General features: G+C 38.6%; 3 protein-coding genes across 7 annotated transcripts; all 3 read left to right on the forward strand.

The window, feature by feature from the left end:
- Positions 1 to 4,800: 4,800 nt before the first annotated feature.
- On the forward strand, positions 4,801 to 7,814 carry elovl7b (ELOVL fatty acid elongase 7b). Of its 2 annotated transcripts, XM_027139680.2 has the most exons (8): positions 4,801 to 4,959; positions 5,404 to 5,479; positions 5,584 to 5,774; positions 6,036 to 6,116; positions 6,217 to 6,273; positions 6,364 to 6,469; positions 6,558 to 6,694; positions 6,815 to 7,814. In XM_027139680.2, exons 2-8 carry the CDS (start codon positions 5,428 to 5,430, stop codon positions 7,037 to 7,039), a joined length of 849 nt encoding a protein of 282 aa, XP_026995481.1. In that variant the 5' UTR covers positions 4,801 to 4,959; positions 5,404 to 5,427; the 3' UTR covers positions 7,040 to 7,814. The 2 variants fall into 2 exon arrangements, with proteins under 2 accessions (XP_026995481.1, XP_026995480.1); XM_027139679.2 differs by lacking the exons at positions 4,801 to 4,959; positions 5,404 to 5,479 and having other exon boundaries at positions 5,490 to 5,774.
- A 107-nt stretch (positions 7,815 to 7,921) lies between these two features.
- On the forward strand, positions 7,922 to 15,505 carry LOC113638454 (DEP domain-containing protein 1B-like). 2 transcript variants are annotated; one of them, XM_027139678.2, is made up of 11 exons: positions 7,922 to 8,125; positions 10,201 to 10,466; positions 10,560 to 10,701; positions 10,789 to 10,916; positions 11,363 to 11,493; positions 11,582 to 11,629; positions 11,725 to 11,865; positions 12,260 to 12,426; positions 13,223 to 13,399; positions 13,598 to 13,783; positions 14,306 to 15,505. In XM_027139678.2, exons 1-11 carry the CDS (start codon positions 8,078 to 8,080, stop codon positions 14,474 to 14,476), a joined length of 1,605 nt encoding a protein of 534 aa, XP_026995479.2. In that variant the 5' UTR covers positions 7,922 to 8,077; the 3' UTR covers positions 14,477 to 15,505. The 2 variants fall into 2 exon arrangements, with proteins under 2 accessions (XP_026995479.2, XP_047661022.1); XM_047805066.1 differs by lacking the exon at positions 7,922 to 8,125 and adding an exon at positions 8,689 to 8,823.
- Positions 15,506 to 19,544: 4,039 nt separating this feature from the next.
- Positions 19,545 to 25,546, forward strand: LOC113638328 (choline transporter-like protein 4). 3 transcript variants are annotated; one of them, XM_047804487.1, is made up of 23 exons: positions 19,546 to 19,596; positions 19,725 to 19,778; positions 19,889 to 19,937; positions 20,099 to 20,172; positions 20,289 to 20,367; positions 20,613 to 20,709; positions 20,872 to 21,003; positions 21,093 to 21,153; positions 21,239 to 21,350; positions 21,435 to 21,506; positions 21,592 to 21,704; positions 21,793 to 21,915; positions 22,063 to 22,165; positions 22,288 to 22,380; positions 22,525 to 22,627; positions 22,769 to 23,028; positions 23,111 to 23,205; positions 23,326 to 23,435; positions 23,862 to 23,935; positions 24,031 to 24,101; positions 24,183 to 24,277; positions 24,395 to 24,479; positions 24,658 to 25,546. In XM_047804487.1, the coding sequence occupies exons 2-23, from the start codon at positions 19,739 to 19,741 to the stop codon at positions 24,753 to 24,755; spliced, it is 2,139 nt and encodes a 712-aa protein (XP_047660443.1). In that variant the 5' UTR covers positions 19,546 to 19,596; positions 19,725 to 19,738; the 3' UTR covers positions 24,756 to 25,546. The 3 variants fall into 3 exon arrangements, with proteins under 3 accessions (XP_047660444.1, XP_047660443.1, XP_026995193.2); XM_047804488.1 differs by lacking the exon at positions 22,288 to 22,380 and having other exon boundaries at positions 19,545 to 19,596; XM_027139392.2 differs by lacking the exon at positions 19,546 to 19,596 and having other exon boundaries at positions 19,637 to 19,778.
- Positions 25,547 to 26,053: the final 507 nt, after the last annotated feature.

Here is a 26,053-nt window from a genome sequence, read left to right on the forward strand (position 1 = left end):
TAACTGCTATGGGATAGCAGAGATAGAGTAGAATTTTAATAGAAGAAACACACTTACAGCCATTTTGTTGTTGTTGTTGTTGGTAGTAGTAGTAGCAGTAGTAATCCAGCTAATGTTGAACCTGGACATGTTTGTAGAGCTGCTTGTGCGTAAGCATTGGCAGAATAGTGAGAGAGATGAAGAGACTTATATGGCTGTCAACCAAAGTGCCACAGGGAGATATGTCAGCAAATGGAAAGAAGCCCACTCATGTTTGCATGTTAACTGAGTACAGAATACATTGGAGAATATCATGCTAGCAGATCAGGTCCAGAGATCAGCAAACGTCGGTCTCCTCAGAGCACCAAGGTAGAACATGCAGACTGAGAAGTGAATGTCACAATGAATGAATGAAAGACCACTCTAATAACATGGTACATGGGCAAACTTCACAGGAAAATAAGGTGAGGTCGCCCTCTAGTGGAGGAAATGACAGAGTGATTGTAGTTTTTGTTTGTTTTGAGGTTAGTAAAAACATTGAAATAAGAACCTGTAAGTTAAGTAAGTGGTCTATGAAAAAAAGACGTGCAAGATTGGCAAGATTGCAAAGATGTTAACAAAGCATTTATTGTTTTGAGTTGCCTGCATGGGATGTAATCAGATAACAAATACTGGCTGTGCAAGATGTCCACAAGCCAATCATTGTGCTCTTAAAATCAAGTCAGCAGATATTTAAAAAAAAAAAAAAAAAAACCGACTTACATAAGCATACAATCCCTTTAGGCTAGTACTTGGCAAAACCAGCTTTTGTTGCAACTCAGTGTTTGTTGTGTTAAGGTTCTATAAGCTTTGGGAGTGATTTTCATCCATTTTTCCTGCCTGATTTGCTCCAAATTGTTCTGGTTGAAAGAATGTTTGTTGACCGCAATTTGCAAAGATTGCCACAGATTCAGAATGGGGTTCAGGATCTGGATTTTTACTCCTGCATTGTTATTGCCTTGTGTTTGTGACCAATAACCTGCTAAATGGTGAAGTTGGGCCAAAAAAAATTTCTTGCAGTCTAATGCAGTTTTTCTTGTAATATCCTGTATTTGGCTCCATCCATTCCTTCTTCAATCTGGACAAGAAGCTACAGTTTGAGGAGTAAATCATGTCCCCGGAGTGTGATTCTACCACCACTATGTTTCACTGTAGCGATGGTGTTAATTTTTATATATATATATTATTTTATATATATTCAGAGTTTTAATGAATAAATACAGTGAAATCTATATTCAGAGTTCGTGAAAGCTGCCATTTCACCATGTCCATTAGAAGAATTGAATTGAGTTATTGTGTGTGTGTCTTAGGTTTGCAATAAAAATACTGAGAGAAGGAATATGTGTAATCACATATTATACATAAAATGTAAACAATATTCCAAGGGGATGAATATTTTTGCAGGCCAGTATATCTATGTATGCGTTTCATTCTTTTCTTTCCAAGAGAAAAATTTATTTCCAGCTATCATGTGTAGAAAACGGCATTAAAAACAGCATTTTGAAATGTATTCATTTAATTCATAAAAACAAGTTTAGTAGTCATTTTTACACACAGTTGACAGTTGTTGACGGTGTCACAGTGAGAGTCACAGTGCTGTTGTTGACACAGGCAAACAAACGTGGCTGTTTTGCTTATTCATGCATTTATACACACTTAATTTGCATATTCTATATTTTAATTTGCATATTCTTAATTTGCATAATCTATAATTTGCAGTCCTGTGAAATATAAGAACAGTCAGAACCCATTTGTATAGCAACTGTAGAGATATTTTAGATATGGACACTATGCTTTTTTTTTTTTTTTTACCTCTATGTCCAATTCTATATGATAATTACATTACATTACTGTTTTACTGACAGTTTAGGTGTGTTTGTGTGTTTGTGTGTGTGTGTGTGTGTGTGTGTGTGTGTGTGTGTGTGTGTGTGTGTGTGTGTGTGTGTGTGTGTGTGTGTGAACATGCATGTGTCTGTGTGTAAAAATATGGGCAACAGGGAATTAGATGAAAGTGCACACCCAAGTACAGGACTGAACAGGAGAACCCTGCTTTACCTGTTTGTATAACTTCTTGCCCACGTATGAATATGTCTTCCACATATACTTTGACTGTATAACATCAGAAAACACTCCTAAAAAGTTGGAACTGACAAACCCGTTGGGCTAGAATTTATTTCAGATTTTTTTCTGTACAGCATAAAATGACCTAATGATAATTATAATAATGAAATAAAACATTTTATAAGTAACATCATAATCCAACCTAATATACTGAGCTGGAAATTAGCTAGTCAGTTATTCCAGCCTTTTTGACTTTGTTTATCTTTTTATATGACTATCCTGGGAACACTGGGCACGAGAAGAGTTAATACAGCTTGTTGGGATGCCAAACCAAGCCTTCGACATTCAAACCTTGGGGCGATTTGGCATCGTCATTCAACTCACTGCCAGCTTCTGGAAGGTTGGAGAAAACCGGAGAACTCAGAGGAACTCAGAAATGAGAAGAACATTTCTGAGAAGAATCGAGAAGAATCGTTCTACATGTATTATCACCCAGATCATTCTGTACTTCCCCATACATACACAATGACTGATGGTGCTACACATTGCAGTGAAATGAAGGGAATCTGACCCTGTTCTTACAGATCCAGATAAACTGGTTTTACCCTGTCACTGGAACACCAACACCCAAGTTTCTACCTGGATATGAGATGTCTTTGACACATTGTACTACTACAGCATTCTCTTGTGATTGAAACCAAGAATTCGCTCGTACAGTATATAGATGTTTAAGTCATTCTTTATGCACATGATAATAAACTCGAAACTTAGACTTATCTTTCCATTTTCTTTTGATTATCCCCAAACCCAATTGACCAGAACAAATTCTACAGGATTTCTGAATTCCATTTATTTAAGAAACACATCCCTATTATTTATTCAGCATGTACCTTCAATCATTTGTGGACTAATCTTTAGTTTTACTCAATCTGATATTTTTCACAGTAAAAAAATTACAACATTATGTAAAACAGTCCGAGTACAAATAGCTCCTTATTATTAATATAATAAAATTTGCTTATATGTAGTATGACCATACCTAGACAATTGTACTGAGAAGCTGAGTGGAATGTGTACATGTATCTTGCTGATCAGAGAAAAACTGGAACGTAAATGTTTGTCATAGCACAGATTGCAATGCTAGGATTCACAGAAGCCAATGTTGCCAGAACTGCAGATGTCTAGAATGTTTGTCTGTCATGCTGAAATTATGGTTTACTTTCATTCATACTTTCTTTCGTGACCTAATTCTTAGCAGGGTTCATTACCGGGTTGTGATATTAAATCTACTTTTTTTGTCATTTTATGAAGAAAACCTAATTATTTATATGTAAAATGGATAAGGTGACATAATACTAAACATTCCTACAGAAAATGAACAAAAATAATCAAAAATAGTCTAGTTTTTTTTTTTTACACAGTGTATGTAATTACAGCACTGCTTCGGTACCTAAGTGAATTTCACATATTTTGGTGGGCAAATATTATCTAGAAAGGCTTTCATTGGCTAAATGAAGGTGTTAATTTATTGAAACCCATTGTACAGTAATGGATCCAAGTAGAAAGGAGGTCTAATAGTTTCAATCCTTGTACATGCCAAGCAGTCCACAATTTGCTTAATCTCACACCCTCAAGTATCAATGATTTTTTCTTCTATTGTTGCGTTCTGAGGAGAACCCACCTATTTTTAGTCTCCTCTCCCAAAACAATGAAGCTTAAAACTTTTTTTTTGTATATTATTTACACCTCTATTCACCCAATGTTTCTTCATACAAGAGTGTTTAACAACTTCCAACATCTTTCAACAGTTCCAAATAATCTACCTAAAGCTTTCCAAAGCTTTATCTTCACCAAAAATGTATACTTAATTTATGTGCACTTTTTCTCATATTAGTAAATTCGTTCAACTAAGACTAAACATAACCTATGCATGTGTCTAACTGTATTTGTTTGGCTGCCCAGGGATTTTAAGGAAATTCGACATTTGACATCTACGCTACAGTACACCTTTTATTTTATTTCGTGTCCACACTCATAAACAGTTAATTCAGAGTGCTTTTCTTTAGGAATATATAAGATGCCAATCACCTACATAGACCATTATACTTGCAGCACATGTTCTGGACATTTCTGTAAAACAAAATGGTCAGGATATAACAAACAAAAACACAAGAGACAGAAACACAGCAAACAAACAAGACATCATATAACTCCAGAGCTAAGCTGCAGGATCTCTCTCTCTCTCTCTCTCTCTCTCTCATACACAAACACACACACACACACACACACACACACACACACACACACACTCACATATATATTTTTATATATATATATATATATATATATATATATATATATATATATATATATATATATATATAATTTTTTCCCCTTGCCCTATGTTTACAGCATCAAGCTAAATATATCCTAAGTTCTTTTTTTTTTTCATTTTGGCTTATAAATAGTGGAATCTTTTCCACCATTTCTGCAAATGGAAAATGTAAGTCATAAATAAAACCGTTAAATAGAAAAAACAAAAACAAACAAACAAACAGATACTCGAATCATTTTCTTTATTTTATTCACTTGATAATATCAATGCTGAAGAGAGAGAGAGAGAGAGAGAGAGAGAGAGAGAGAGAGAGAGAGAGAGAGAGAGAGGCACTGAATTGAGTTTCGGCCAAAATTCCGGAAGTTCTTCCCGCTCACGCCCATCATCACATAGTGGGCGGTGCCTACGCACAGGTGTCATAGTATTTAGAGCAGGTATTCATGTCGTGTAAATCACTACACTTCAGCTCCATTCAGCGAGAGGACGGAGGAACGTGGGTTAAAAGTCACCCAGGACGAGGCAGGACGAGGCAAGAACCCGTCGAGGTATGTAGAGTTTTTAGCGTTGCAGACTTTAAGCTTTATTTACAGCGGTGTTTTTGAGATTAAACGTATTCTACAAGCCATTGAGTGAATTTTGAGGAGGCGTCAAAGATTATTCGGTTGCTTGGATACGCGTGAAGGTGTAAACTTGGGAGTGGAAGTAAACGCCAGTTTCTCGCCTTATGGGTGGTATGTGTGCAACCTGTAGGCCCAGTTTATAAGGCGTAACACCAGCCCTTTCGTCATCTCGCTAAACATGTCTTGCTTAGTCTTTTGTTATTTGATTTGGTGTTGTAACTTGTTTTTTAAGTCTCCTTCATACACTCTGAGCTCCAGAACCTTTTTCTAAAAGTCATTTTGAACTTGATTAGGTGAAAAGGGATATAATCAAATTTGATTAGGCTGAATTTTGAGTTTCTTCAACTTTTTCTTCTTCAAATGTTTCAGGAGTCAGTAAGCATCTTTTAGAGGATGGCGTTCAGCACCCTGACTTTGCTCTATGATCAATGGCTTAAAGAAGCAGGTGAGGTTTTTAAATCATGTTTTGGACTTCTAAAAGAACATCTATGCTTAATTTAGGCATTGTGCAAAAACTGAAGTGTTTTGCTGTCTTGTATTTCATTTTAGACCCAAGAGTTGAGGACTGGCTCCTTATGTCCTCTCCCTTCCCTCAAACCGTAATCATCCTTTCCTACATCTACTTTGTCACAACGCTTGGACCTCGTCTGATGGAGAACCGCAAACCTTTTGACCTCAAGCGACCAATGATCATCTACAATGTTAGCATCGTGGCATTCTCCCTTTACATGATTTATGAGGTAAACTGCCACTTGTGTATTCTAGGTGCCTGTTACTCATACAGTTAACCCTTTGCTCATTTACTGAAATTGAGGTATTCGTGGTATTGGCAACATGCCAAAGCTGACTGTTAAGCAGCTGTTTATTTATTAACTTTGTGTGGGAGGGGTAAGAATCTTCTGGAGCTGTCATTGAGAACCCTATTTCACAAATGAAGGTGTGGATGGGTGTGGGTTTGTACACACCATAATGTTAATGCTTGGTCTTTGTTTCCTTTCCAGTTTCTCATGTCTGGCTGGGCCAATGGATACTCATACAGGTGTGACATTGTGGACTATTCCAGCTCCCCACAGGCTTTAAGGGTAAAAAAAAATGCACATGAACTGACTCATGACTTATCAGATATCATATTTTTCCTGATGCATGACTGACTTTTTTTTTTTTTTCTTTCTTTCTTTTCAGATGGCATGGACTTGCTGGCTGTACTACTTCTCAAAGTTCATAGAGATGTTGGATACTGTAAGTGCAAGGTTTTGTTTGTATGTTCTTAATGTGAAATCTGTGTTGCTTATAGCTCTCCTAACTTTTTAATTTTTTTTTTTTTGACAGATTTTCTTTGTTTTGAGAAAAAAGAATAGCCAAGTCACTTTCCTCCATGTGTACCATCACTCAATCATGCCATTCACATGGTGGTTTGGAGTCAAGTTTGCTCCAGGTAGAAGATTTGTTTATTTGGGTGTCCAGTTTGAAAGTGTGTACATTTTGCAGATTACCAAGCTCTGTACTTTGCTTATTCTTTTCAGGTGGTCTGGGAACCTTCCATGCCCTGCTGAACTGCTGTGTCCATGTGGTCATGTACTCCTACTATGCCCTGTCTGCTATGGGCCCAGCCTATCAGAAGTACCTTTGGTGGAAGAAGTACATGACCACTATTCAGCTGGTAAGTCAAAACCATGCCTTTTTTTAATTGAGTCACTGACTTCTAGATAATGGTTTTTAGTGGACTTGAGGCCCCTGCTGGTGACTTGAACTTACTTTAACCCCAATTTGTTTTCTTTAGGTTCAGTTTGTCATGGTGACTGCCCACGTCGGTCAGTTTTTCTTCATGAAAGAATGCCCTTACCAGTTCCCGGTTTTCCTCTATGTCATTGGTTTGTATGGAATGATCTTCCTGCTTCTTTTCCTCAACTTCTATTACCATGCATACACCAAGGGTAAGAGGTTGCCCAAAGCCCTTCAGAATGGAGCATGCTTCATAAACTCTGCACACAAGAAGACTGAATAAGGACTTTGTACTCTTGTCACCCATCAGTGAAAATCCTGCAGCTTTTAAATTTGCTTTATTTTTCCTTTAACCATTTCAGATCATTCACCCACTGTTTTATGTTAAAACTTTGTGGAATGCCACTTTCTCACTGAATGAATATTGCCCAACTAGCACATGTGGTTTTACACTGAAGATGTGGATCCTGGTTTGTACGGTCTTCACATAGGTTCTGAAATGTTTATGGGGTACAATATATTTTTTTAAATATACCCTTCATTTATTTTAAGGCCAGCTTTGGTATATGACCTAACTGCTACTTTAACTGAATGCATGGATTGTGACAGCAGAGGAACTTGATTTTAATGCTACTGGTCTTTTGAAAGGGAAGTGAAGGGTTTGCTTTTTGCTTCGTAGACTACGTAAGCAAACCTATTGCCCTTTCCCCAATGAAGAGCATGACTGATCACTATGCTTGAGTCCTACCTTAAATGTGGCAAAAGTGACAGTTGGGGGTTAATTTTCAGCTCTGGAAAATTTTATTTTCAGTGTATAACTTCTTATTATGGCTGTTTTTGTTCGTGTTCTTTTTTTTTTGTTTTAAAAGAGAAAAGTCTGACTGAGGCATGTGTTCTTCAAAGAACCAAATGTGCCAGTGATCTGTGGAGACTTGTGTTTTTTCTTTCCTTGTGTTTATGCATTTTGTATTTCTTTACCGTGCTCTATTTATATCCTTAAGGTTTGTTCAATGTTAAATTGTACCTTTTTATTCAACAAAATAAATTATTTGTCAATACGTTCTTTTTGTTTGTGGTTTTTGTTTGCTAATAATGACCCGGAAGTCTTCCTTACCATATATGGCACAACCGATTTGGCACGTGATGTTTCACTGTCCAATCACGTAGCCCGAAGCATTGTGTCCAGTTTCAAAACCAAGCGTGCCTCCCTGTTTTTATAGCAGTTTATTGGGAAGTAAAAGCCGAAACGTTTAATGGACACGAAGCCGCTATCTAAGTGTGTGTACAGTTTTATAGCTTGTTCATTATAACAGGAGTTAAAATGAACGGGAATATGATCGGTCCTGGTCCGTACCGGGCGACAAAGTTGGTAAGTTCTCGGAGAACGCGCGCTCGCGCACAAATTCTTGATTGTATTTTAACTTTTTTTTTTTCCAAATGAATTATACTTATATTTGTTGAAAGCTTATTTTATGGTTCGACATTAAGAATAACTAAGAATTGCTAAGAATTGAGTAGAAAAATAGCTATGGAGAACTTTGAGTTAGAGCTCCACCAGTTCACTGTAATATTTTCTGTAGCTAATTAGCTAGCTAGCTGCTTTTAGCTAATTAGCTAACTGGTATGCAATTTTACATAGTTTATAAACTTCCTGGCCTCATTATTTATTATTGATAAAATTCAAACCCCAGTCACGTTCCGGTGCAGTAGCCTCGAAAGGAAACGCGTGAAACGAATTTACTGTGAAATTAGTGATTGTTTTGCTAATTTGTTGCTTGTCTTATTGTTGCTGACGTGAGAAATCCGTAGCTTTGTGACGTCACTAGCACAGTTACCGTGGATTTTAATAGGAGGTATTAAAAACAAAACACGAGGGATAACAGGCTGGTTTTTGCTGTTGGCTTAATTTAAAAGTGCTTAATGTTTTTTCTTAGCTGGACAAATGACTGCCCTGTTCACACCTTGTGTTAAAGTGGCAGCAGAGAAACATAGCCTTTAACACCTAGGGATGGAGCTCCTGTGACCAAACAGGCTCAGACTTCATACATCAGATCTGCTGGAGGATGCGTATGTCACACAAATCAGTTTTATGTAAACGTATGGGCTGTTTTAAATGTTTCGTGCACTAATAGCTTGCATATTCGGTTCTGCTGCTTTAGCCACAAGAGCAGAATAACCCCAGAGAATGCTACGAGTGAGCATGAGAAGTACAGATTGCTGGGACTGAATTGTGCCTCCCAGCCTCCACTGTGTGTGTGTGAAGTTTGTATGTTCTCTGTGTAATTCTGGTGTTTTGTCTGGGTACGGTGGGTTTGTGTTTGTGTTATTATGCCCTGAGTCCCCTAGGATAGGTTTGAAGTTCTCTGTGACCCTGTGTAGGATTAGTGAGGTACAGAAAATGGATGGATGACATGATGTAGTTGATTAGTCAGCCCTTTACGCTGCATTCCCATTAGACCAGTGATTGGTCCTGTTCCCACTTAGGCCCTGATCCTGTACTCAGCACTGTCCGGTTATATTCTGATCAACCAGGACAAGGATTCCAAAGGACTAATGCTGCATTTGAACTGTGGTTGAGTTCGTTCTTCTGATGTAAACAGTAAAAAATACTGTTGAGTATTTTAACGATTATTCTTACATCACTCATCACAAATGGCTATTCAGCTAGTTGCTGACAAACTTCTGTCATCGGGGCCCCCCCCCCCCCCCCCCCGTCAAATATGCTGATATCGTAAGTGACAGAAATGAGTAAGCGATGCTGCATCGCTCTCTTTTGGTAAAGGTGAAAGGAAGGTTAAATCCCACTGACATTGCTATCCAAATCATATTGTAGGTAATTGAAAACTTGATGAAATTGAACCTATTTTTGATTAAAAAGTTTAGAATTTTGATTACAAATGATCTAACCTCAGCGTGTTTGGAGCTGAGCTTGATTAGTGAAGCAGATTAGATAATGATGCTTTCAGCTGGTTATTCGTATTTATAGTAACGAATGTCGCACAATTATCCACTCAAACTCTAGACAGTACTAATTGATACACAGTGCGCTGTCTGTTTAGGCTTGCCGTTATCTAAACTTTTGAATCTTAACATTTCTGGCATCTGACGTGTTTCTTCAAAGATAAGAACGTGTCTTGTGCGTAGCTTTCGTGCTTATAGGAATGGCTTGTTAGGCTTCATGTCTCAAATCACGTACTTCAACTTGCGGCCTGATGCTGTAAACCGATATGTGTTCACTGTCTATATAGTAGATTTATTAGTAGCACAAGTTAAATCAAACTTTTGAAAGTTTACGGTGAGGTAACCATTGTGACAGTGTTACAGCTCTAATAATAATTTGTGGTTTGTTGGTTTTGTTCATGAAAGCACAGCAGATCATTTGAAAATCACATGACTTGAGGAAATACCTTCCAACCTTCTTATACTTTACTTTCTGTCTCGCAGTGGAATGAAACCATCACGCTTTTCCGTGATGGGATGCCGCTAAGAAGACACTGGGCTCATTTTCGGAGTTACGATAACAGCTTCACCGGATCAGAGGCCGTCGATTATCTCCACGAACTGCTCAAGCGGAACCAGAACTTCGGACCTGAGGTGACCCGCTATCAGTCTCTACAGCTGCTCAGGAAGTTCCTGAAGAACCACGTGATCGAAGACGTTAAAGGACGCTTTGGTAAAGAAGATTTTGACGACAACGGACGTTTATACAGGTGCTGGATTTTGCAGATTTGTGTCTTTCCTACTATGAGATATATGTGTTAACTCTGTACATTGTGTTTTTTTTTTTTTTTTTTTAATATCAGATTTCCTCCACAGTCACCTCTCAAGCTCGTCCCTCAGCGTGTCCCACTGGCACAGGTTGACTTTGTTCCACAGACACTCCGGTGGGACGACTGCGACGACATACTTGCGCCCTCGAGCATACCCATGAAGCCGCTTGTTTTGGTGAGGGATTTTTGAGATGGAATATGTGTAAAAAAGCTTGTGAGAGAACCTGTGAAATATATAACAAGTAAAAACTCTGTTTATTAGAATTCTGAGACCTGGAACAAGAGACACAGTATTGCTATAGGAGAAGTTCCTGAGTGCAAACTGATTCGAAGGAGAGACATCACGCCAAAGCACATGGACCAGATATGGAAGTCAATGACTCTGAACCGGTGAGTATTAAGTCTGAGAGACAGAATATTTAGATTTTTTAATAGAAGAGGACAAATCCACAGACAAACAGATATCGCTTTCAGGCTGCTTTTTTTTTTTTTTTTTTTAAATTCATAATCGTTATAGTGATGGACAAAGAAGTTAATCTGCCATAAAAAGAACCAAATGTATTCCATATACATCAGTAAATTTTTGATATGCAAACTGTGAAATTGTAAGCATTGGATTCTTCTTTTAAACTCCAGTGAATAGACTGATATGTAATTACTTTTTCTGAGAGCTCTACTCATGTTCCACACACATGAATTGAAGAGGGCTTTGGCTGAATGCAGGAGGCTGAGCAAAGCACTTCCCTGGGGATTTAGCTAATAAACACAGCCAACAGATTTTTCTAGATCCTGATCATTAATTTCCCTCAACATATTCAAACGCTGTTGTTTTATAGCTTACAGAGCATTCTGGGACTCCGGTCTTTGGATGGCGTTCTGGATGCCAAGCTCTTGAGCCCCAAGCACATCGTCTACAACGTGTTCAGCGTCAACAAACAAGGCATCGTTGTTCTGAAGAACAAAGCAGGTGAGGATGCTGTTAAACATTGCCTTCCAATTTGCTCTTGATTCCTAAAACTATTTGGTTGATATTGGTGCCATCTGCTGTTTTACAGAGGATCTTCCTCATTGGGTTTTATCTGCCATGAAATGCTTAGCAAATTGTAAGTAAAGAAATTCTTGATATTTCTTTTTCATATTTCATTTTCTATTTTATTGATTAAATGCCTTTTTTTTAAACACAATCGTGTCGTTTCAGGGCCTAACGGCAACGAGCATAATCAGCCCATGTATCCCGGCTTTGAGCGGGATGTTTTTCGAACGGTAGCCGAACACTTCCAGAGATTAAAGGAGCCGCTGCTGACGTTCCAACTGTATGAAATTTTTGTCAGCATTTTGGGTAAGATCAAGACGAAGGATGGTGACATAATATACCAGTTTAACCATAACAGATTTGACCAATATTCAGACTTTTCGAGAGAATATTGTCTCAAAAAAAAAGTTTCAAGTTTCATTGCAGATAGATAGATAGATAGATAGATAGATAGATAGATAGATAGATAGATAGATAGATAGATAGATAGAGATTTTTTTTTTAGCCACAACAGTCACCTTGAAACTCTGTAAAATCCTGGAGGGACTGAACAATTTTGGACTGGTTTTCGCATTCTGTTGGTGTTTTAAAATAGCAGCACATTTGGATTAATCTCTCTCTTTCTCTCTATATATATTTATCTTTCTCTATTTGTCTCTCCCACACTCTCTCTCTCTCTGTCTCTCTCTCTGTCTCTTAGGACTCCTTCCACGACAGCAGATTGCGGTTGAGGCACTGCAGGTCTCCTGCCTCCTCCTGCCTCCAGCCAACCGACGAAAGCTGCAGCTGTTAATGCGCCTGATGACTAAAACCTGCCACAATCAGCAGCTTCCTTCCCTCAACGATACTATAGGAACACGCACCCTGGTTATTTACATTCCTAATTCCTCCTAATACACATTTAATCCTTTTACCTTGTACACTAGCGAACGGAAATCAAACTTTAATCATCTAAATAAATTAATTATTTTATTGGCACAAATCTGATATAAAATAAGTCAGAACACTGTTGGCTTTTAGCATGAGACAGTCTGGTGAAACTGTGTTTGCTTAAAGATAACACCTTCAAAAGCTTCTGAACAAGCACTTGGGGCATCTCCGAGAGCAGTTTGATATCACCGTTTACTTTGACGGTGAAAACGTGTTTGAGAAATCCTTTTTTTTATCTCTATATATGTATTACATTTTATTAGGTAAAAAAATTTTTTTTAGAAATTGATAATTCTTTGATTTTTTTATATGAGTCATGAGCAAACAAGTTCATTGCTGAATCGGGAAACAACAAAAACGGCCACAAATTCCATGTTTTGGTGAAAAGGGTCACGAGTCAGGGTAGTTATTGCTTATGAAACTCACGACATCACGTTAGAGGTGACTTTTGCATGCAAATCTTATTAAAAATTCAATTCATGTCGATTCATTCAGTCTGACTATCACTATAACTCACCGTCTGCATCCGTAATTAGATTAGAAGATTCCGCATTTGTGTACAGTTAGTGGACAATTCCTCACAGGAAGGCTTTGTGTGTAGTTATATGTGCAACCGTATTAACATGGCTATAAATAGCATGTGTTGAATGTAGTTAAAACACGTGTGTCCCAAAAGAGTGTGACTTATTAACAAAATGATTACTATTTTTTTCCTCTGTCTCCTCCTTCCAAGATGGTCCAGACTTTCTCCCGCTGCATTTTATGTTCATCAGACGAAGTGGACCTGGACGAGCTGCTGGCCACCAAACTGGTCAACTTCATGATGGATAACCATGAGAATGTGCTTACGGTCCCTGCTGAGCTACAGAGGTCGGTGCAGGAGCATCTCGCCCACTTGCGTAGAGCTCAGGTTAGTCATGCTTACATTCATACTGTACATACATCTGTAGTGTGCTGTTTATGGGGTGTCACCAAATACAACACCTCAAACTCCTAGGATCTAAGATCCGTTCCAAACGGGACGTTCACCCACATCAGTATTTGCTACTCAGGCATGCGTGTCCTCACTAAAGCTGTGAGTCGCCTCACCCTCTGACATGTTTATCAGATAAAGTATCCAGACACTGACTCCACGCGGGAAACGCCAGCTCACACTTTCTGCAGACAAATCAGCAAGCAGGAGTTTGAGGAGCAGAGAGTCACAGGCTCGCAGGGAGCGATAGTGGAACTACTAGAAGGGATCCTTCATGACAAGGCCATGTCTATAAAGGACAAGAAGAAGAAACTGAAACAGGTTAGAGCTTTTTATTTTCATTTTTAAATAGGGATTAATGATTTTTTTAAAGGCACCACCACACTGTTAGGAAGATACTAAGGACTTACACAATATACAGTTAGGGGAAACAAATGTTAATAAATGTTCAGACAGTTTTGCCTTTGTTATTAAAATGGTTTACACACTGAACACTTTTGCCGAGGCCTGAATCTGCGTGTGATTGTTCCCAGCCTTTTCCTCCTCAGTGGTGGTCTTATTCTATCAATATATATACTGTACCATCAATTTCCACCAAAGGCTGTGATAAGAGGGAAGCTTAAAATGTGGGAACAAACACAGCACTTTAAACCGTTTTATCAGCATATCATGCCAGTGAAGTCTGTGTGTGTGTGTACAGTATTTGTGCACGCACCCAGGTGACATCATGTGAGCCGAAACAATTACTAACCTATTGTTTTGGAGAAGTTTCACCAGCAGCAGCTTGTTGTCTCTGACATTCTGACAACTTGTCCACTAATCTTTACACTTTCTTGGCCTCAGTTCCAGAGATCCTATCCTGACATCTACCGCAGACGCTTCCCGACACCCGAGAGCGAAGCTGCAGTCTTTCCAGAGAGGCCTCAGAAGCTCAAACCCCAGCTGACATTCTTCACCCTGAAAAAAAAGAAGTCTTTGCAGCCTTTCCAGAGGAGCTGGAGCTTTCGTGCTTGAATCAAAAATAACAGTTCGCTCATCACTGAGACAATTAGTACGAAAAACAACTGTCTACCGAGCCGCTGTTATCAGCCTGTCGCTTCCAGGTAGCGTTGTCTGTTTATAGAGCTGGAGTTGTTCCAGAACTCATTTGCACGAGTTCTGGAATATTCCAGTTTTTTAATTACACTTGAACAAATGACACTGAATTACCGATTGCTGAATTTAATTCATCTCATTTTGTCATCATGATTCCCAATGATGAGTGCTTGAAGTTATTTATCAGAGGACGTAACACCCGATTAAAGGATGGAGGTGCCAGTTTATATAATTTCACTTCTTCCTTTACTAATTCACCTTCACTCTGAATTTATCTAGAAAGCAGGGATGTGGACTGCAGCCTGGTGCAAATTATCATTCGTTAGGATAACAGTGGTCACATTGCTTTTCTCTCTCTCTCTCTCTCTCTCTCTCTCTCTCTCTCTCTCTCTCTCTCTCTCTCTCTCTCTCTCTCTCTTTGGCTGCTAGATTGTCTCGTTAGCAATGTTCAGGTCACTTCCAGGTCCACTGCTGCCAGGCTTGTGTTTTGCTCGGCTCATTGCCGAGACACAGCTCGCCTTTCATCTCAGCCCTTAAACATAACCCTCTTGTAACAGACACTCACTAAATCACCTATGAAGAACTCAATTTAAATACGTTATTCAAAAATCCTAGAGCATACTTCTTTTTCTTTAGATTTTGAATCTTTTTTTTCTATCCATACTGCATCAGTAAATGTTTGTATTACGCTTGTACAAACTCATGTCTGTATTTAAAAGATTTCATTTCAGTGTTACTTTTTACACGCTTTCTGCCGAGGTATCGATCGTTTTTGTGTGTGATCTGTTTGTAAAATGAACATTAACCATGCATCCTGCCGTTTTTTTGTATATTTGTAGCATTTGAAATGCTGGAGTTACTGTTACTGTCTGAAATGTTGTATTGTGATCACTGCTGTAATAAAACAAAACTGGATGAAGAAATTACTTGAAAATTTAAAAAAAACAAGTGTTTTGTGGGTTTTTCACACAAATTGGTATAGTCTTCTTTTGGAAGTTTAGAAGTATGTCAGGAGAAAAAGAATTATTGAACACCACAAGCCATGAATTTACATTTAATTCTTGACACCCTGATGGCCTACATCTGCTTGGGGGTCACAAGTGGAGGCCACTCAGAGATTCATGAGATTATTGTAGATGGATTTATTTAGATACCATGATTCTGGCTTTGGACTATAAGTGAACAGTTTATAACCTGAACTACAATAAATCTCCTGGTTTTGCAGTTGCACTTTTTAATTGTATTAATACATTGTTACAGAAATCTCCTTCACGTCTCACTCTCGGGTGTCACCCAGATGGAGATGGGTTCCCTTTTGATTCTGCTTCCAGTCATGGTTTCTTCCTCTGACTTGCTTATTAGGGATAAGTTCATTCATTCATTCATTCATTTTCTACTGCTTATCCGAACTACCTCGGCTCACGGGGAGCCTGTGTCTCGGGCGTCATCGGGCATCTTGGCAGGATACACCCTGGATGGAGTGCCAACCCATCCCAGGGCACACACACTCTCATTCACTCATGCAATCACACACTACGGACAATTTTCCAGTGGATAATATACACTTTGAATTCATAGAGATAAGATTTCTGCTTTGTGACAATGCTTATTGTTATATGTGCTGTACAAATAAAATTGAGCTGAATTGAATTGAACTGATGCAATTGAGAGGGGCATTGGTGTTATTAGATGTAAGGGTTGAAACGTAATATCTATCAGTGCCTTGATGATGAAACTTTTCTAACTCAGATTTTAGTGGAATAATAAATAAAGACTGATGTGGTGTAGGGGGCACGGTGGCTTAGTGGTTAGCACGTTTGCCTCACACCTCCAGGGTTGGGGGTTTGATTCCCACCTCTGCCTTGTGTGTGTGGAGTTTGCATGTTCTCCCCGTGCCTCGGGGGTTTCCTCCGGGTACTCCAGTTTCCTCCCCCAGTCCAAAGACATGCATGGTAGGTTGATTGGCATCTCTGGAAAATTGTCTGTATTGTGTGAGTGAATTAGAGTGTGTGTGTGTGCCCTGCAATGGGGCACTCCGTCCAGGGTGTATCCTGCCTTGATGCCCGATGACGCCTGAGCACAGGCTCCCCGTGACCAGAGAAGTTCGGATAAGCGTTAGAAAATGAATTAATGATTCAATTGAAATAAGACTGAAGTTACCAGAGATTGATCAACATGTATAAAAACAGAGGGTTGCGGCAAGTATAAGAAGTCACAAACAACAAAATTCTTCCAAATGCACGAAAGTGAACTGATAATAATTGACCATTTCTCCATCTATCACTTCATTAGCACACACATTTTGACATTTTCTTGGAGGAAAAGGTCTAATAGTTTTGAGGAACTGCTTTATGACAGCTTTACAACCTTATTAATGTAAATAGAAAATATAAATATGATCAAGAAGAAGGGATATTAGTCCTATAGTCCTGAAGAACCTCTGTCCTTCACATGCCTCATCTCTGATCAGTTATAAATCCTGCCATTCATTGGATGGATCAGGTATCGGGAGTAGGAAAAGCCTTACAGAAAACCCTTCATATGCAGAATGGGAAATTTATTTAAGCAAAATATTTTTTTTTTCCAGCTGTCAACGCTATTCTAGTAACAAGATACCATACAAAGAGAGAAAAAAACCCTTCTCTGTTTTTTTGGCTGTGAGAGAGAAAAAAAAAAAGACAAACCCAGAATCAAATCTAGTGCCCTTTCCCCTTTGGTGAATTTGTGATGGGAACAGAAATATGATTGGTGTTAATGTGTTTCCTTATCATTATAGTAAGGTGTCAAGCTATAGGTTTAAGGATAAGGCTGAATTCAATGTCACTGTGTGTGTGTCAAATATAAGGCCCTGAATATGGTAACCATACCACCACCCACTATACTGAATGACTAATGACACCTTTTCTTATCTAAACTCTAAAAGTTTGCTGTGTTGCTTTCCTGCTACTTCAGACTTCTCCATGGCGCCCGGCTGCAAATGGATGAGAGCCATCACGCTTTCCATGCGCACGAGATTATTGACCTCAGCAGAATGCCTTGTTAGTTCACTTTTTAAACCTGACAGGACGGCTTTTCATGTCGAGATTTCATTGTGCAGCCATGAAATGACTTGTGAGTCATAAAGAATGAAATTTTCTTAACCTGCTCTGTCACTAGTCATGATACTCCCACGCTGGATTTAGTCAGGAAATGTTGTCTGTGGTTCAATACCACAGAGCCGATCGGCCCTATACGCACACTACGCAAGTTGCGTATAGGGCCCCGCAAATTACGCAAGGCCCCGTCTCCCCTGCCTTATTTTACAGCGCGTGTTAATGTTTACTGTGTAGCATGGGCGAGGCTAAAAAGGAGCTCAGCACCCCTAGAATGTTTATTAATATTTTAGTCCAGCGGGTCGCCGCCGCTGTGGAGTAGCCCAGGACCTGAGTGACTCGTCCATAGTCATAAACGGAGAGATGTAGCGCCGGTTACAATGTTCTTCCGCAAGACGCATGCAGTTCTGTTTATTAACTGCTAGAGCGTGAAGCAAAAACAGCAGCGCGACAAAAAAAACAACTGGAATTTGTCCTTTAATAAAAAGTTAAAAGCCCAATAATAATAATAATAATAATAATAATAATAATAATAATAATAATAATAACATTTAAAAAGACATTTAAAATGACACGCCTCTGTGTGCCTTTTGATCATATCCTTAGCTTTAGCAACCCATGAAAAGGAGCTCAGCATCCCTAAAGCTCTGACCCTAGAATTGCCCCTGCTGTGTAGATGACAATATGAAGCAGAGTTATCCATCTGGCCATGAAAAGTGAAAAAAAAAGTGGGGACCAGTACAAAAAGTAGCGTGATAACACTCCTAAATGACAATGTTTATAGTCTCTCAAGGTTACAACAACGTTAATGCAATATGGAAACCAATGGATTTACATTGGAATACGCATAATGCCAGGTTAATATGAATGCACATCCCTCAGTAAATAATAAACATCAGGGATCAAGTATTGCTCTAATGCATACTATAAAACACAGTGATACGGTATGGCAAGCCATTTTAGCTTTTATACATTCACATGATATGGATTTTTGATATCAAGAATTCAGTTTTCAATACTTAAAATGTAAATATTGAGAGTGTGATTTCTAGTAGTAACCATATTTTTGATATCAGGAATTACATTTTACACTAGTAAAAATAATTTCTGATATCTGCTATTGCATATTCACTAGTTGAATATTGCAAGGGCCAAGTCATGTTATAAATAGTATTTTATATTAGAAAATGGATAGAAAGGAATCTGAGAGAGGCAGTTTAAGTGGGGCCTAATGCAGCTTATAAAATGAATAATAGTAGTTATCTATAACTATGGTGCAATGCTGAAATTGTTAGTAGAGGAGATGCTGTCAAGTGCGAATGTGTGGCAAATGGTTTAAATGGCTCACGGGTCAGGTAGGAGGGCCCCTTAGCAGAATTTTGCTTAGGGCCCCAGGGAGGTCAGGATCGGCTCTGCTTTACCATCATAAAGAGGGGTTGCATTGGACCTTGCTGGATCTTAAAGGGGCATCCTGCCAATCAGGAGAGGATAATAATAGTAATAATAATAATAATAATAATAATAATAATAATAATAATAATAATAATAATTATTATTATTATTATTATGATAAATAGAATTCCAACAGCATCCCAGTGGTTAAATTGTAAACTGCCCATATTGTCATAAAATGTAGTGTCAAGGTGAATGTTAAGTGTCCCAATACTTCTGACCATATACTGTATGTGTACATGCCATTTGAGCGCTCTTTATATTTCTGCACTGTTTATATCTTGTGACAACCCAGATATTAACAAGAAATGTAAACCCCCATCCATCCCCACCACCACAAACACCTCGACCTCCCCTTCATAAATAATTCCTTGTATGTGTCAGCTCAGTTAAGCTGATTCTGATTCTGAATCTGATTCTGATTCAGATTTGTTTTTATTATTATATAGCTTACTGAAGTGTTTTAATGAAGCAATCTGCTATTTAAGACTGAAGGTAAAGTTCTATTATTATTATTGTTGTTGTTGTTGTCGTCGATGTTGTTGTTGTTGTGGTTCTTGTTGTGCTTAAACACGATATAGACTATAACAAAAACTCATACAGACACGCTTTTTCCATTTTAGCAGATAAATCAACGATGATGAAAACACAGAAAAAAAACACAAACAAAATCTATGGTGAGTGTTGAAATCTATCAAGATTTCGAGTGAGATGTCATCATTTTAGAAGCCCTATGTGATAATTGAAAAAAAAATACGCTGCTCAATGATTACATTTTTTTTTTCAGGGGAACTGACCCCATATGACCCAACATTCAGTGGCCCTGTTCATAAAAGGTAAAGCCTGGACTTACCGCTTTACATCATTTTACTTCATCAATACACATGGTGCTTGTCATTGGAGTTTGACACAGGATCTGTATAGAAAAGTTATATTAAGACAATAGAAATGATTAGAATAATGTCAGCAATAATGCAGATATGTTTTTTCCTTTTAGGTCCTTTACAGATGTCTTATGTTGCTTTATTTTCGTTGCCACTATGGCCGGCTATGTAATCATTAGTGGTGCAGGTAAGATAAAATAATAAATTACAGTTTTCTGTCCGTATCCTGAGGTACCAATATTTTATGTGTATTAAAATGTTCCTGATTTGTAATCTATAATCGTGACCGATTTTGTGCTACAGCTTGGCTTTATGGAAATCCACAATACATCATCAAGGAGCAAAAATATGCTAGAGCATTTTGTGGAGTTGGACCCAACGTGTAAGTCTATCGGATACATGCGTAGACTCTTATTCGCCGTCCATTTTATTAGGAACACCTGCACATTGATGCTGATATCTATTGGGCCAATCGTGTGGCAGTAGTTCAGTGCATAAATTCATGCAAATACAAATCAGCAGTTTCAGATAAGGTTCGCATCTAAATGTCAAAATGGGAGAAAGTGTGTTCTCTGTGACTTTAACCATGTAATGTTTTTTTTGGTTTCTGTATCTCTTCCTTTTCAGCGATAAACCCAATCTGTTTTACTTCGACATGCAGAAGTGTGCCTCAGCAGTCAACATATCTGCTACAACGTTCAGCCTTCAGTGCCCAACGACTCAAGTAAGTCAAGCAAGACAAAGATTATGAGGCTGTACAGTATGTATTAGATGTGCAGCTCTGCAGTTTGAATACTTCATATATTCTGCTAAAGATATTGTAACAATTAACCACCACGATTGTGCTCTATAGGGTCTCTAACCGTTTACTTTGCTCTTTGTGTAGGTGTGCATTAAGAAGTGTCCCTCGGCATTTTGGTTTTTGCCGCCGGAGGCATTAGTTGCAGGTGCAAAACCGAGTGATTTCTTCCAGCAGGAGTTCTGTGTCCCCACTTTGGACCTCGCTCAGACCACATTTGTAAGTCGGACAATTAGCTCTTTATAAATCTCTCTATGTTGATGCATCAAATAGTACTGCTTCATATTTTAATCTAATTTCTACCACAGACGGTACAAGACATACTAGACAAAGGGCTTTGCCCGGCATATTATACGCCAAGCACACCAGGTATTGACCACCTACATGCCGAACTGTTCATGATCACTCACCCTTTTGTGTGCTTTGTTCTTTAATGATTTCTTTCTTTCTCTAGTTCTGAGAAAATGTCTGCCCAGTTTCGATCCAAAAGATGTTCCACCGGCCTTCACTGTCCACGGATCAACCTTGAATAACAAGACAATAAAGGTCATAATGGACATTTCAAGGTAATTTTACCATACACACACAATTTGTTGCTATTTTTGTATACATGTCTCCTGCTAATTGATACAAATGTTTTGTGTTTGCAGCTCTATCAGGTCAGGCTTCATCACGGTCAGGATCATCGAGGACCTCGCCATTTCCTGGTACTGGATATTAATGTAAGTAAATTTCATATTTGTCTTCATCATAATTTCACACAGTACAAAAAAAGTTTGCATTTCTAAATATCTCTTTCTCTCTCAGCGGTCTGGGGATTGCACTGGCAGTAAGTATGGTGCTGCTCCTGCTGATGCGATGCTGTGTTTCTGTGGTGGTCGTAGTTACAAGCGCTGGTCTTCTGTCACTGGGAGCATACGGTAGGTTTCTGATTTACCTCAACACTGATTCCTGTGGATGAGAGAATCAATAACTGAGTGAATAACATGTCTGCGTTATTAACCTTAGGCATTTACCAGTGTTACCAGCAGTATAAGAAACACATGAACTCACAGATCAAATTTGGTGACCTCAGTCTTCAGTCCGAGGTGTCAGACTATCTTAAAGTGAAGGAGATCTGGCTGGCTTGCTGTAAGTACTTCCTGCTTCTTTATCCCAAACTCTAAAGTGACACTGAGTCATCCGAAATCAGTGCCTGTTCGCCACGACCCTCGTCCCCTATCACTGAGCGTAAATTAGAAACGTCTTTAAATGTTTCATGTAATATGTGTGTTACAGTGGTGATTGTATCCCTGCTGGAGTTTATTCTGGTGATGGTGTTTATATCATGTCTGAGAAAAGGTCTCCCAGCAGCGCTGGCAATGATGAGGGAGGTCAGCAAGTAAGTATTCTTTAGCACAGAAAACAATGCTTGAAGTCGTTAACTAATCAATCAGGAAGTGTTTTTTTTTTTTTTTGTCTAGGCATGCATTTCTTAGTCGTTGTGCTTTTTTCTGTGTGCAGGGCGATGGGTGTACTATCATCTACACTGGCATACCCATTGCTCACTTTTCTGCTAGTCATGTTCTCTATGACCTTCTTCACAGTGACTAACGTGTATCCTTTCTATACTCACTTATCTTACTTGTACCTCCTGTCATTCAGAACTGAACAATGAAGAAGTAAAATAATTAAGTAAAAGTATTAACATGTTTGTCTCACTAGTGTATATAAACTGTGTCCTTGACTTTGTTGCCTTAGAAATCTGATGACTTCTGGTCTGCCAGTCTATAAAACAGTTGGGGTGAACGTCTCGAATGCAGAATGTACCGCAATCACCGGCGTAAAGAAATGCTTCCCAGAGGTCAGTGATATAAAAGGCAATATTTTTTTTAAACAGTTACAGGTGCTAATTTGTACTAATGATTCATTTGGATTTTGCTCTCACATTGTGCACCCTGTTTTCTCTTCCTGTTTTCATCTCTCATTCTCTTTTACTGTTTAGACTTTTAAGGCATCGGACTATCCGAACTGCATTGTGCGCTGTGCATTTGTTCATTATGATGAGGAAGAAGGGTTTTTCCAAAGACATGCACAAAATTTACAGATTTATAACTTACTAGCATGTCTTTGGTGCCTTTATTTCTTCATCACACTGGGCCAATGCATAATAGCAAGGACCTTCAGCAGCTACTATTGGTCGTTGAGCAAACCACACAACATCCGCCGATCTATTCTGTATACGGCGTTCTGCCAGACGTTAAGGTACGGTACAGTACATTCTTCTCTAGTCCCATTTCCACCTTGCTCACGTCCTGTTTTAACCCTGTAACCTTGCTTTTTAAAGGTACCATACTGGCTCCATGGCGTTTGGCACCATCTTCGTCAACATGTTCCAGGGCGTCCGGATCGTCCTGGAATATCTCAAAGACAAGACCGAAGGTAACGATATACTTACAGTCCTCTTCTCAATGATCCTTTATCCTGCTTTATACTTTGTGGACGTGTAATCTATGTTGCTGTTTTATGACAGTAATAATTACTACTCTGCTGTTCTCCCAGGTGGACGGATATGTTGTTGCTCTTGCTTCCCTCTAAATATGCTGCTCAAAGGCTGCTTTTATGTCTTGGATAAAGTGCTAAAGTATTTTACCCGAAACACCTACATAATGGTGAGTAATGAATTTCTAAAAATGAAGCTTAGTCATTTATTTCAATGTAGCAAATGTGTGGTTTATATCAGGCAGCTGAAGTATTCTGTGACTCTAAACACTGAATACTGTATGTGAGTGTGTCAATATTGTGTCCAGAACCTATCCTGAACTACATGGATATATGATTAGCCCCAGTACATCACATACCTTATACCTCTTTGGTTACCTTTAATGTTACCTCTAACATAGTGTGACATTCATATATAGATATGTAAACTGAAATAAACTGTAAACACTGGATAAGAGTGTCTGCTAAATGCTGTAAATGTAAATGTAAATATATATATATATATAGCCGAGTGCTACATTAGTGATGTATTATGGGTTACAAGTGTACAACCTGACTAACTGTGTTTTTTACGTGTGCTTGTGCTTATTATACAGATCACAACTTACGGGGACAATTTCTTCATTTCGGCAAATAACGTTTACATGCTATGCGGGAGGAACAAGGGCCGGTAAGCCCTCACAAAGGGCTTATATAGGGATATAGTCTGTCAAATCAGAGGTTGAATTATCTTTTGACAAATGACTTTGGTTTGTTGATTGACAGGGTGCTGAAGGTGGACTGGATCACGGACTTGCTGCTGTTCTTTGGGAGACTGCTGGTGGTCGGAGCGATGGGTATGAAACACATCATAGCACAATAGAAAGATGTTTTGGCGGCGATTAGCAGACTGAGAGTTTGTTCTCGTGTCTTTTTAGGTGTTTTGGCCTTCTACTTTTTCAATGGAGATATTCCAGTGACAGCTGACATCTTCCAGGCGAAGTCGCTGAACTTTTCCTGGCTGCCTGTTATTGTACGTTCTACCACAACCACCCAGCAATGTTTAAATATTTAAACACACAAACATATGAACACATGAAATGGAGTAAAGTTTGAATTTACAGTGGTACTAACTTTCACTGTGTTACAGTTGGTGATGGTGGGAACCTACTTCATCGCTCAGGGCTGCTTCAGCGTGTACAGCATGGGAGTTGACACGTTCACCCTCTGCGTCAGTAAGTAGCATGTAGCGGATAGACGCTTAATCTGAGCACTGAATAAACACATATTTGTTCATTATTCTGTTTGATTCATTCTAACAGCAAATGATTAGTTCCTATGTACAATTTATGTTAAAGTGTCAATTTCACATTTAGCAGTAGAATGGTCGCTCATGTTTTGTTCTCTTATTAGTGGACGATCTGGAGCGCAATGATGGGACTCTGCAGAGACCCTACATGTCAAGGACCTTAATGCAGCTCCTACAACGGCAGAATGACGTTACTCTTTGAAAACAAACAAAGAAACAAACAAAACAAATATATATATATAGATATATATATATATAGATATATAGTAGCGACTCGCACTGTGAGGTGGGACGCAAGAACAAGGCAGGAAGCAGATGGAAAATTTACAGCTCTTTTATTAATTGTCACGGGTGAAAACAGCAGTGCAGAGTGTGGAGAAAAGCAGAAGGTGCAGTGGTGCCGTGATCTGTGCTAGGGGAAGAGTTTGGTGAGGAGTGAAGGGTTAGAGGACGATCCTGAATGCCTCCTCCGGTTTCGGTTCCGGTTTTAAATAGATCTCAGATCTCTGCTGTCTCAAAAGCTTCTGAACAACCTCCCTGAATGTGGTTCAGTGTGTTGAAGTCAAATCTGGTTGTGGTGTTCTGCACTCGCACATAATAACAACAACAAAATAGTTGACACGAGTGTCTTGGAAATAATCCTGTATGTATACCATATTTTCTCCTAGTCTTGTATGGATATATAATAGACATACATTAATTTCATTCATAGTTAAATGTTTGGAATTATATCTAAAATATGAACACGTTAACTTTGCAGAACTGGCTATATTTTTAATTACTTCCTGGACTATAAAATATTTTTACTTTTTTCTACTTACATTTGCATAAAATATATTTAAATTAAAAATTTAGTGCAACATTTTTGCAGACTTATCTTTAAGTAAACCTCATTTAACATGTTTGCTCATTTCAGACTAAAACACTTTACAGAGATGTATGAATAAAACTTGATGTATTTAAATGAAAAATAAAATGAATGACTTAAAATAATGACTTCCTTAAGATAACTACGAGTCATTTTAGATAATAGCACCAATACTATGACTACTGCCACAGTAAACATCTATTGTAAGTGGATACCTCAACTATTGTATACATCATGTGTCAGCTGGGGAAATATGTTAGCTTACTAGAGCCCCTTCTCAGCAACAAAACAGTGGTACAGGTATCTCATGGCGCAGGGCTGTCAAGTGTCACGCATTGAGAGTGACAGTCACGCATTTCAGCCTTTTATCACGCTCTCCCACCACACATCGTATTTCTCACGCAGAAAAACTTTTTGACTATTTATCATATATTTAATATGCCACAGCACCCAAAATGAATCTGTCCGCACCGCTGTGTCTATGGAACCGGGCAGGAATCAAGCGCGTCTCCCCTGGAGCTCTTAGTCGAGCCTGACACTTATCAGCCAATCATAAAAAAAGAGCCTACACAATAGCCAATCAGAAAATAGCACTATTGTATATGGGTAAGATTTAACGCAACAACTAATGA

The sequence above is a fragment of the Tachysurus fulvidraco genome, chromosome 20 (assembly GCF_022655615.1).
Source record: "Tachysurus fulvidraco isolate hzauxx_2018 chromosome 20, HZAU_PFXX_2.0, whole genome shotgun sequence".
In the NCBI taxonomy this organism is placed as follows: domain Eukaryota; kingdom Metazoa; phylum Chordata; class Actinopteri; order Siluriformes; family Bagridae; genus Tachysurus; species Tachysurus fulvidraco.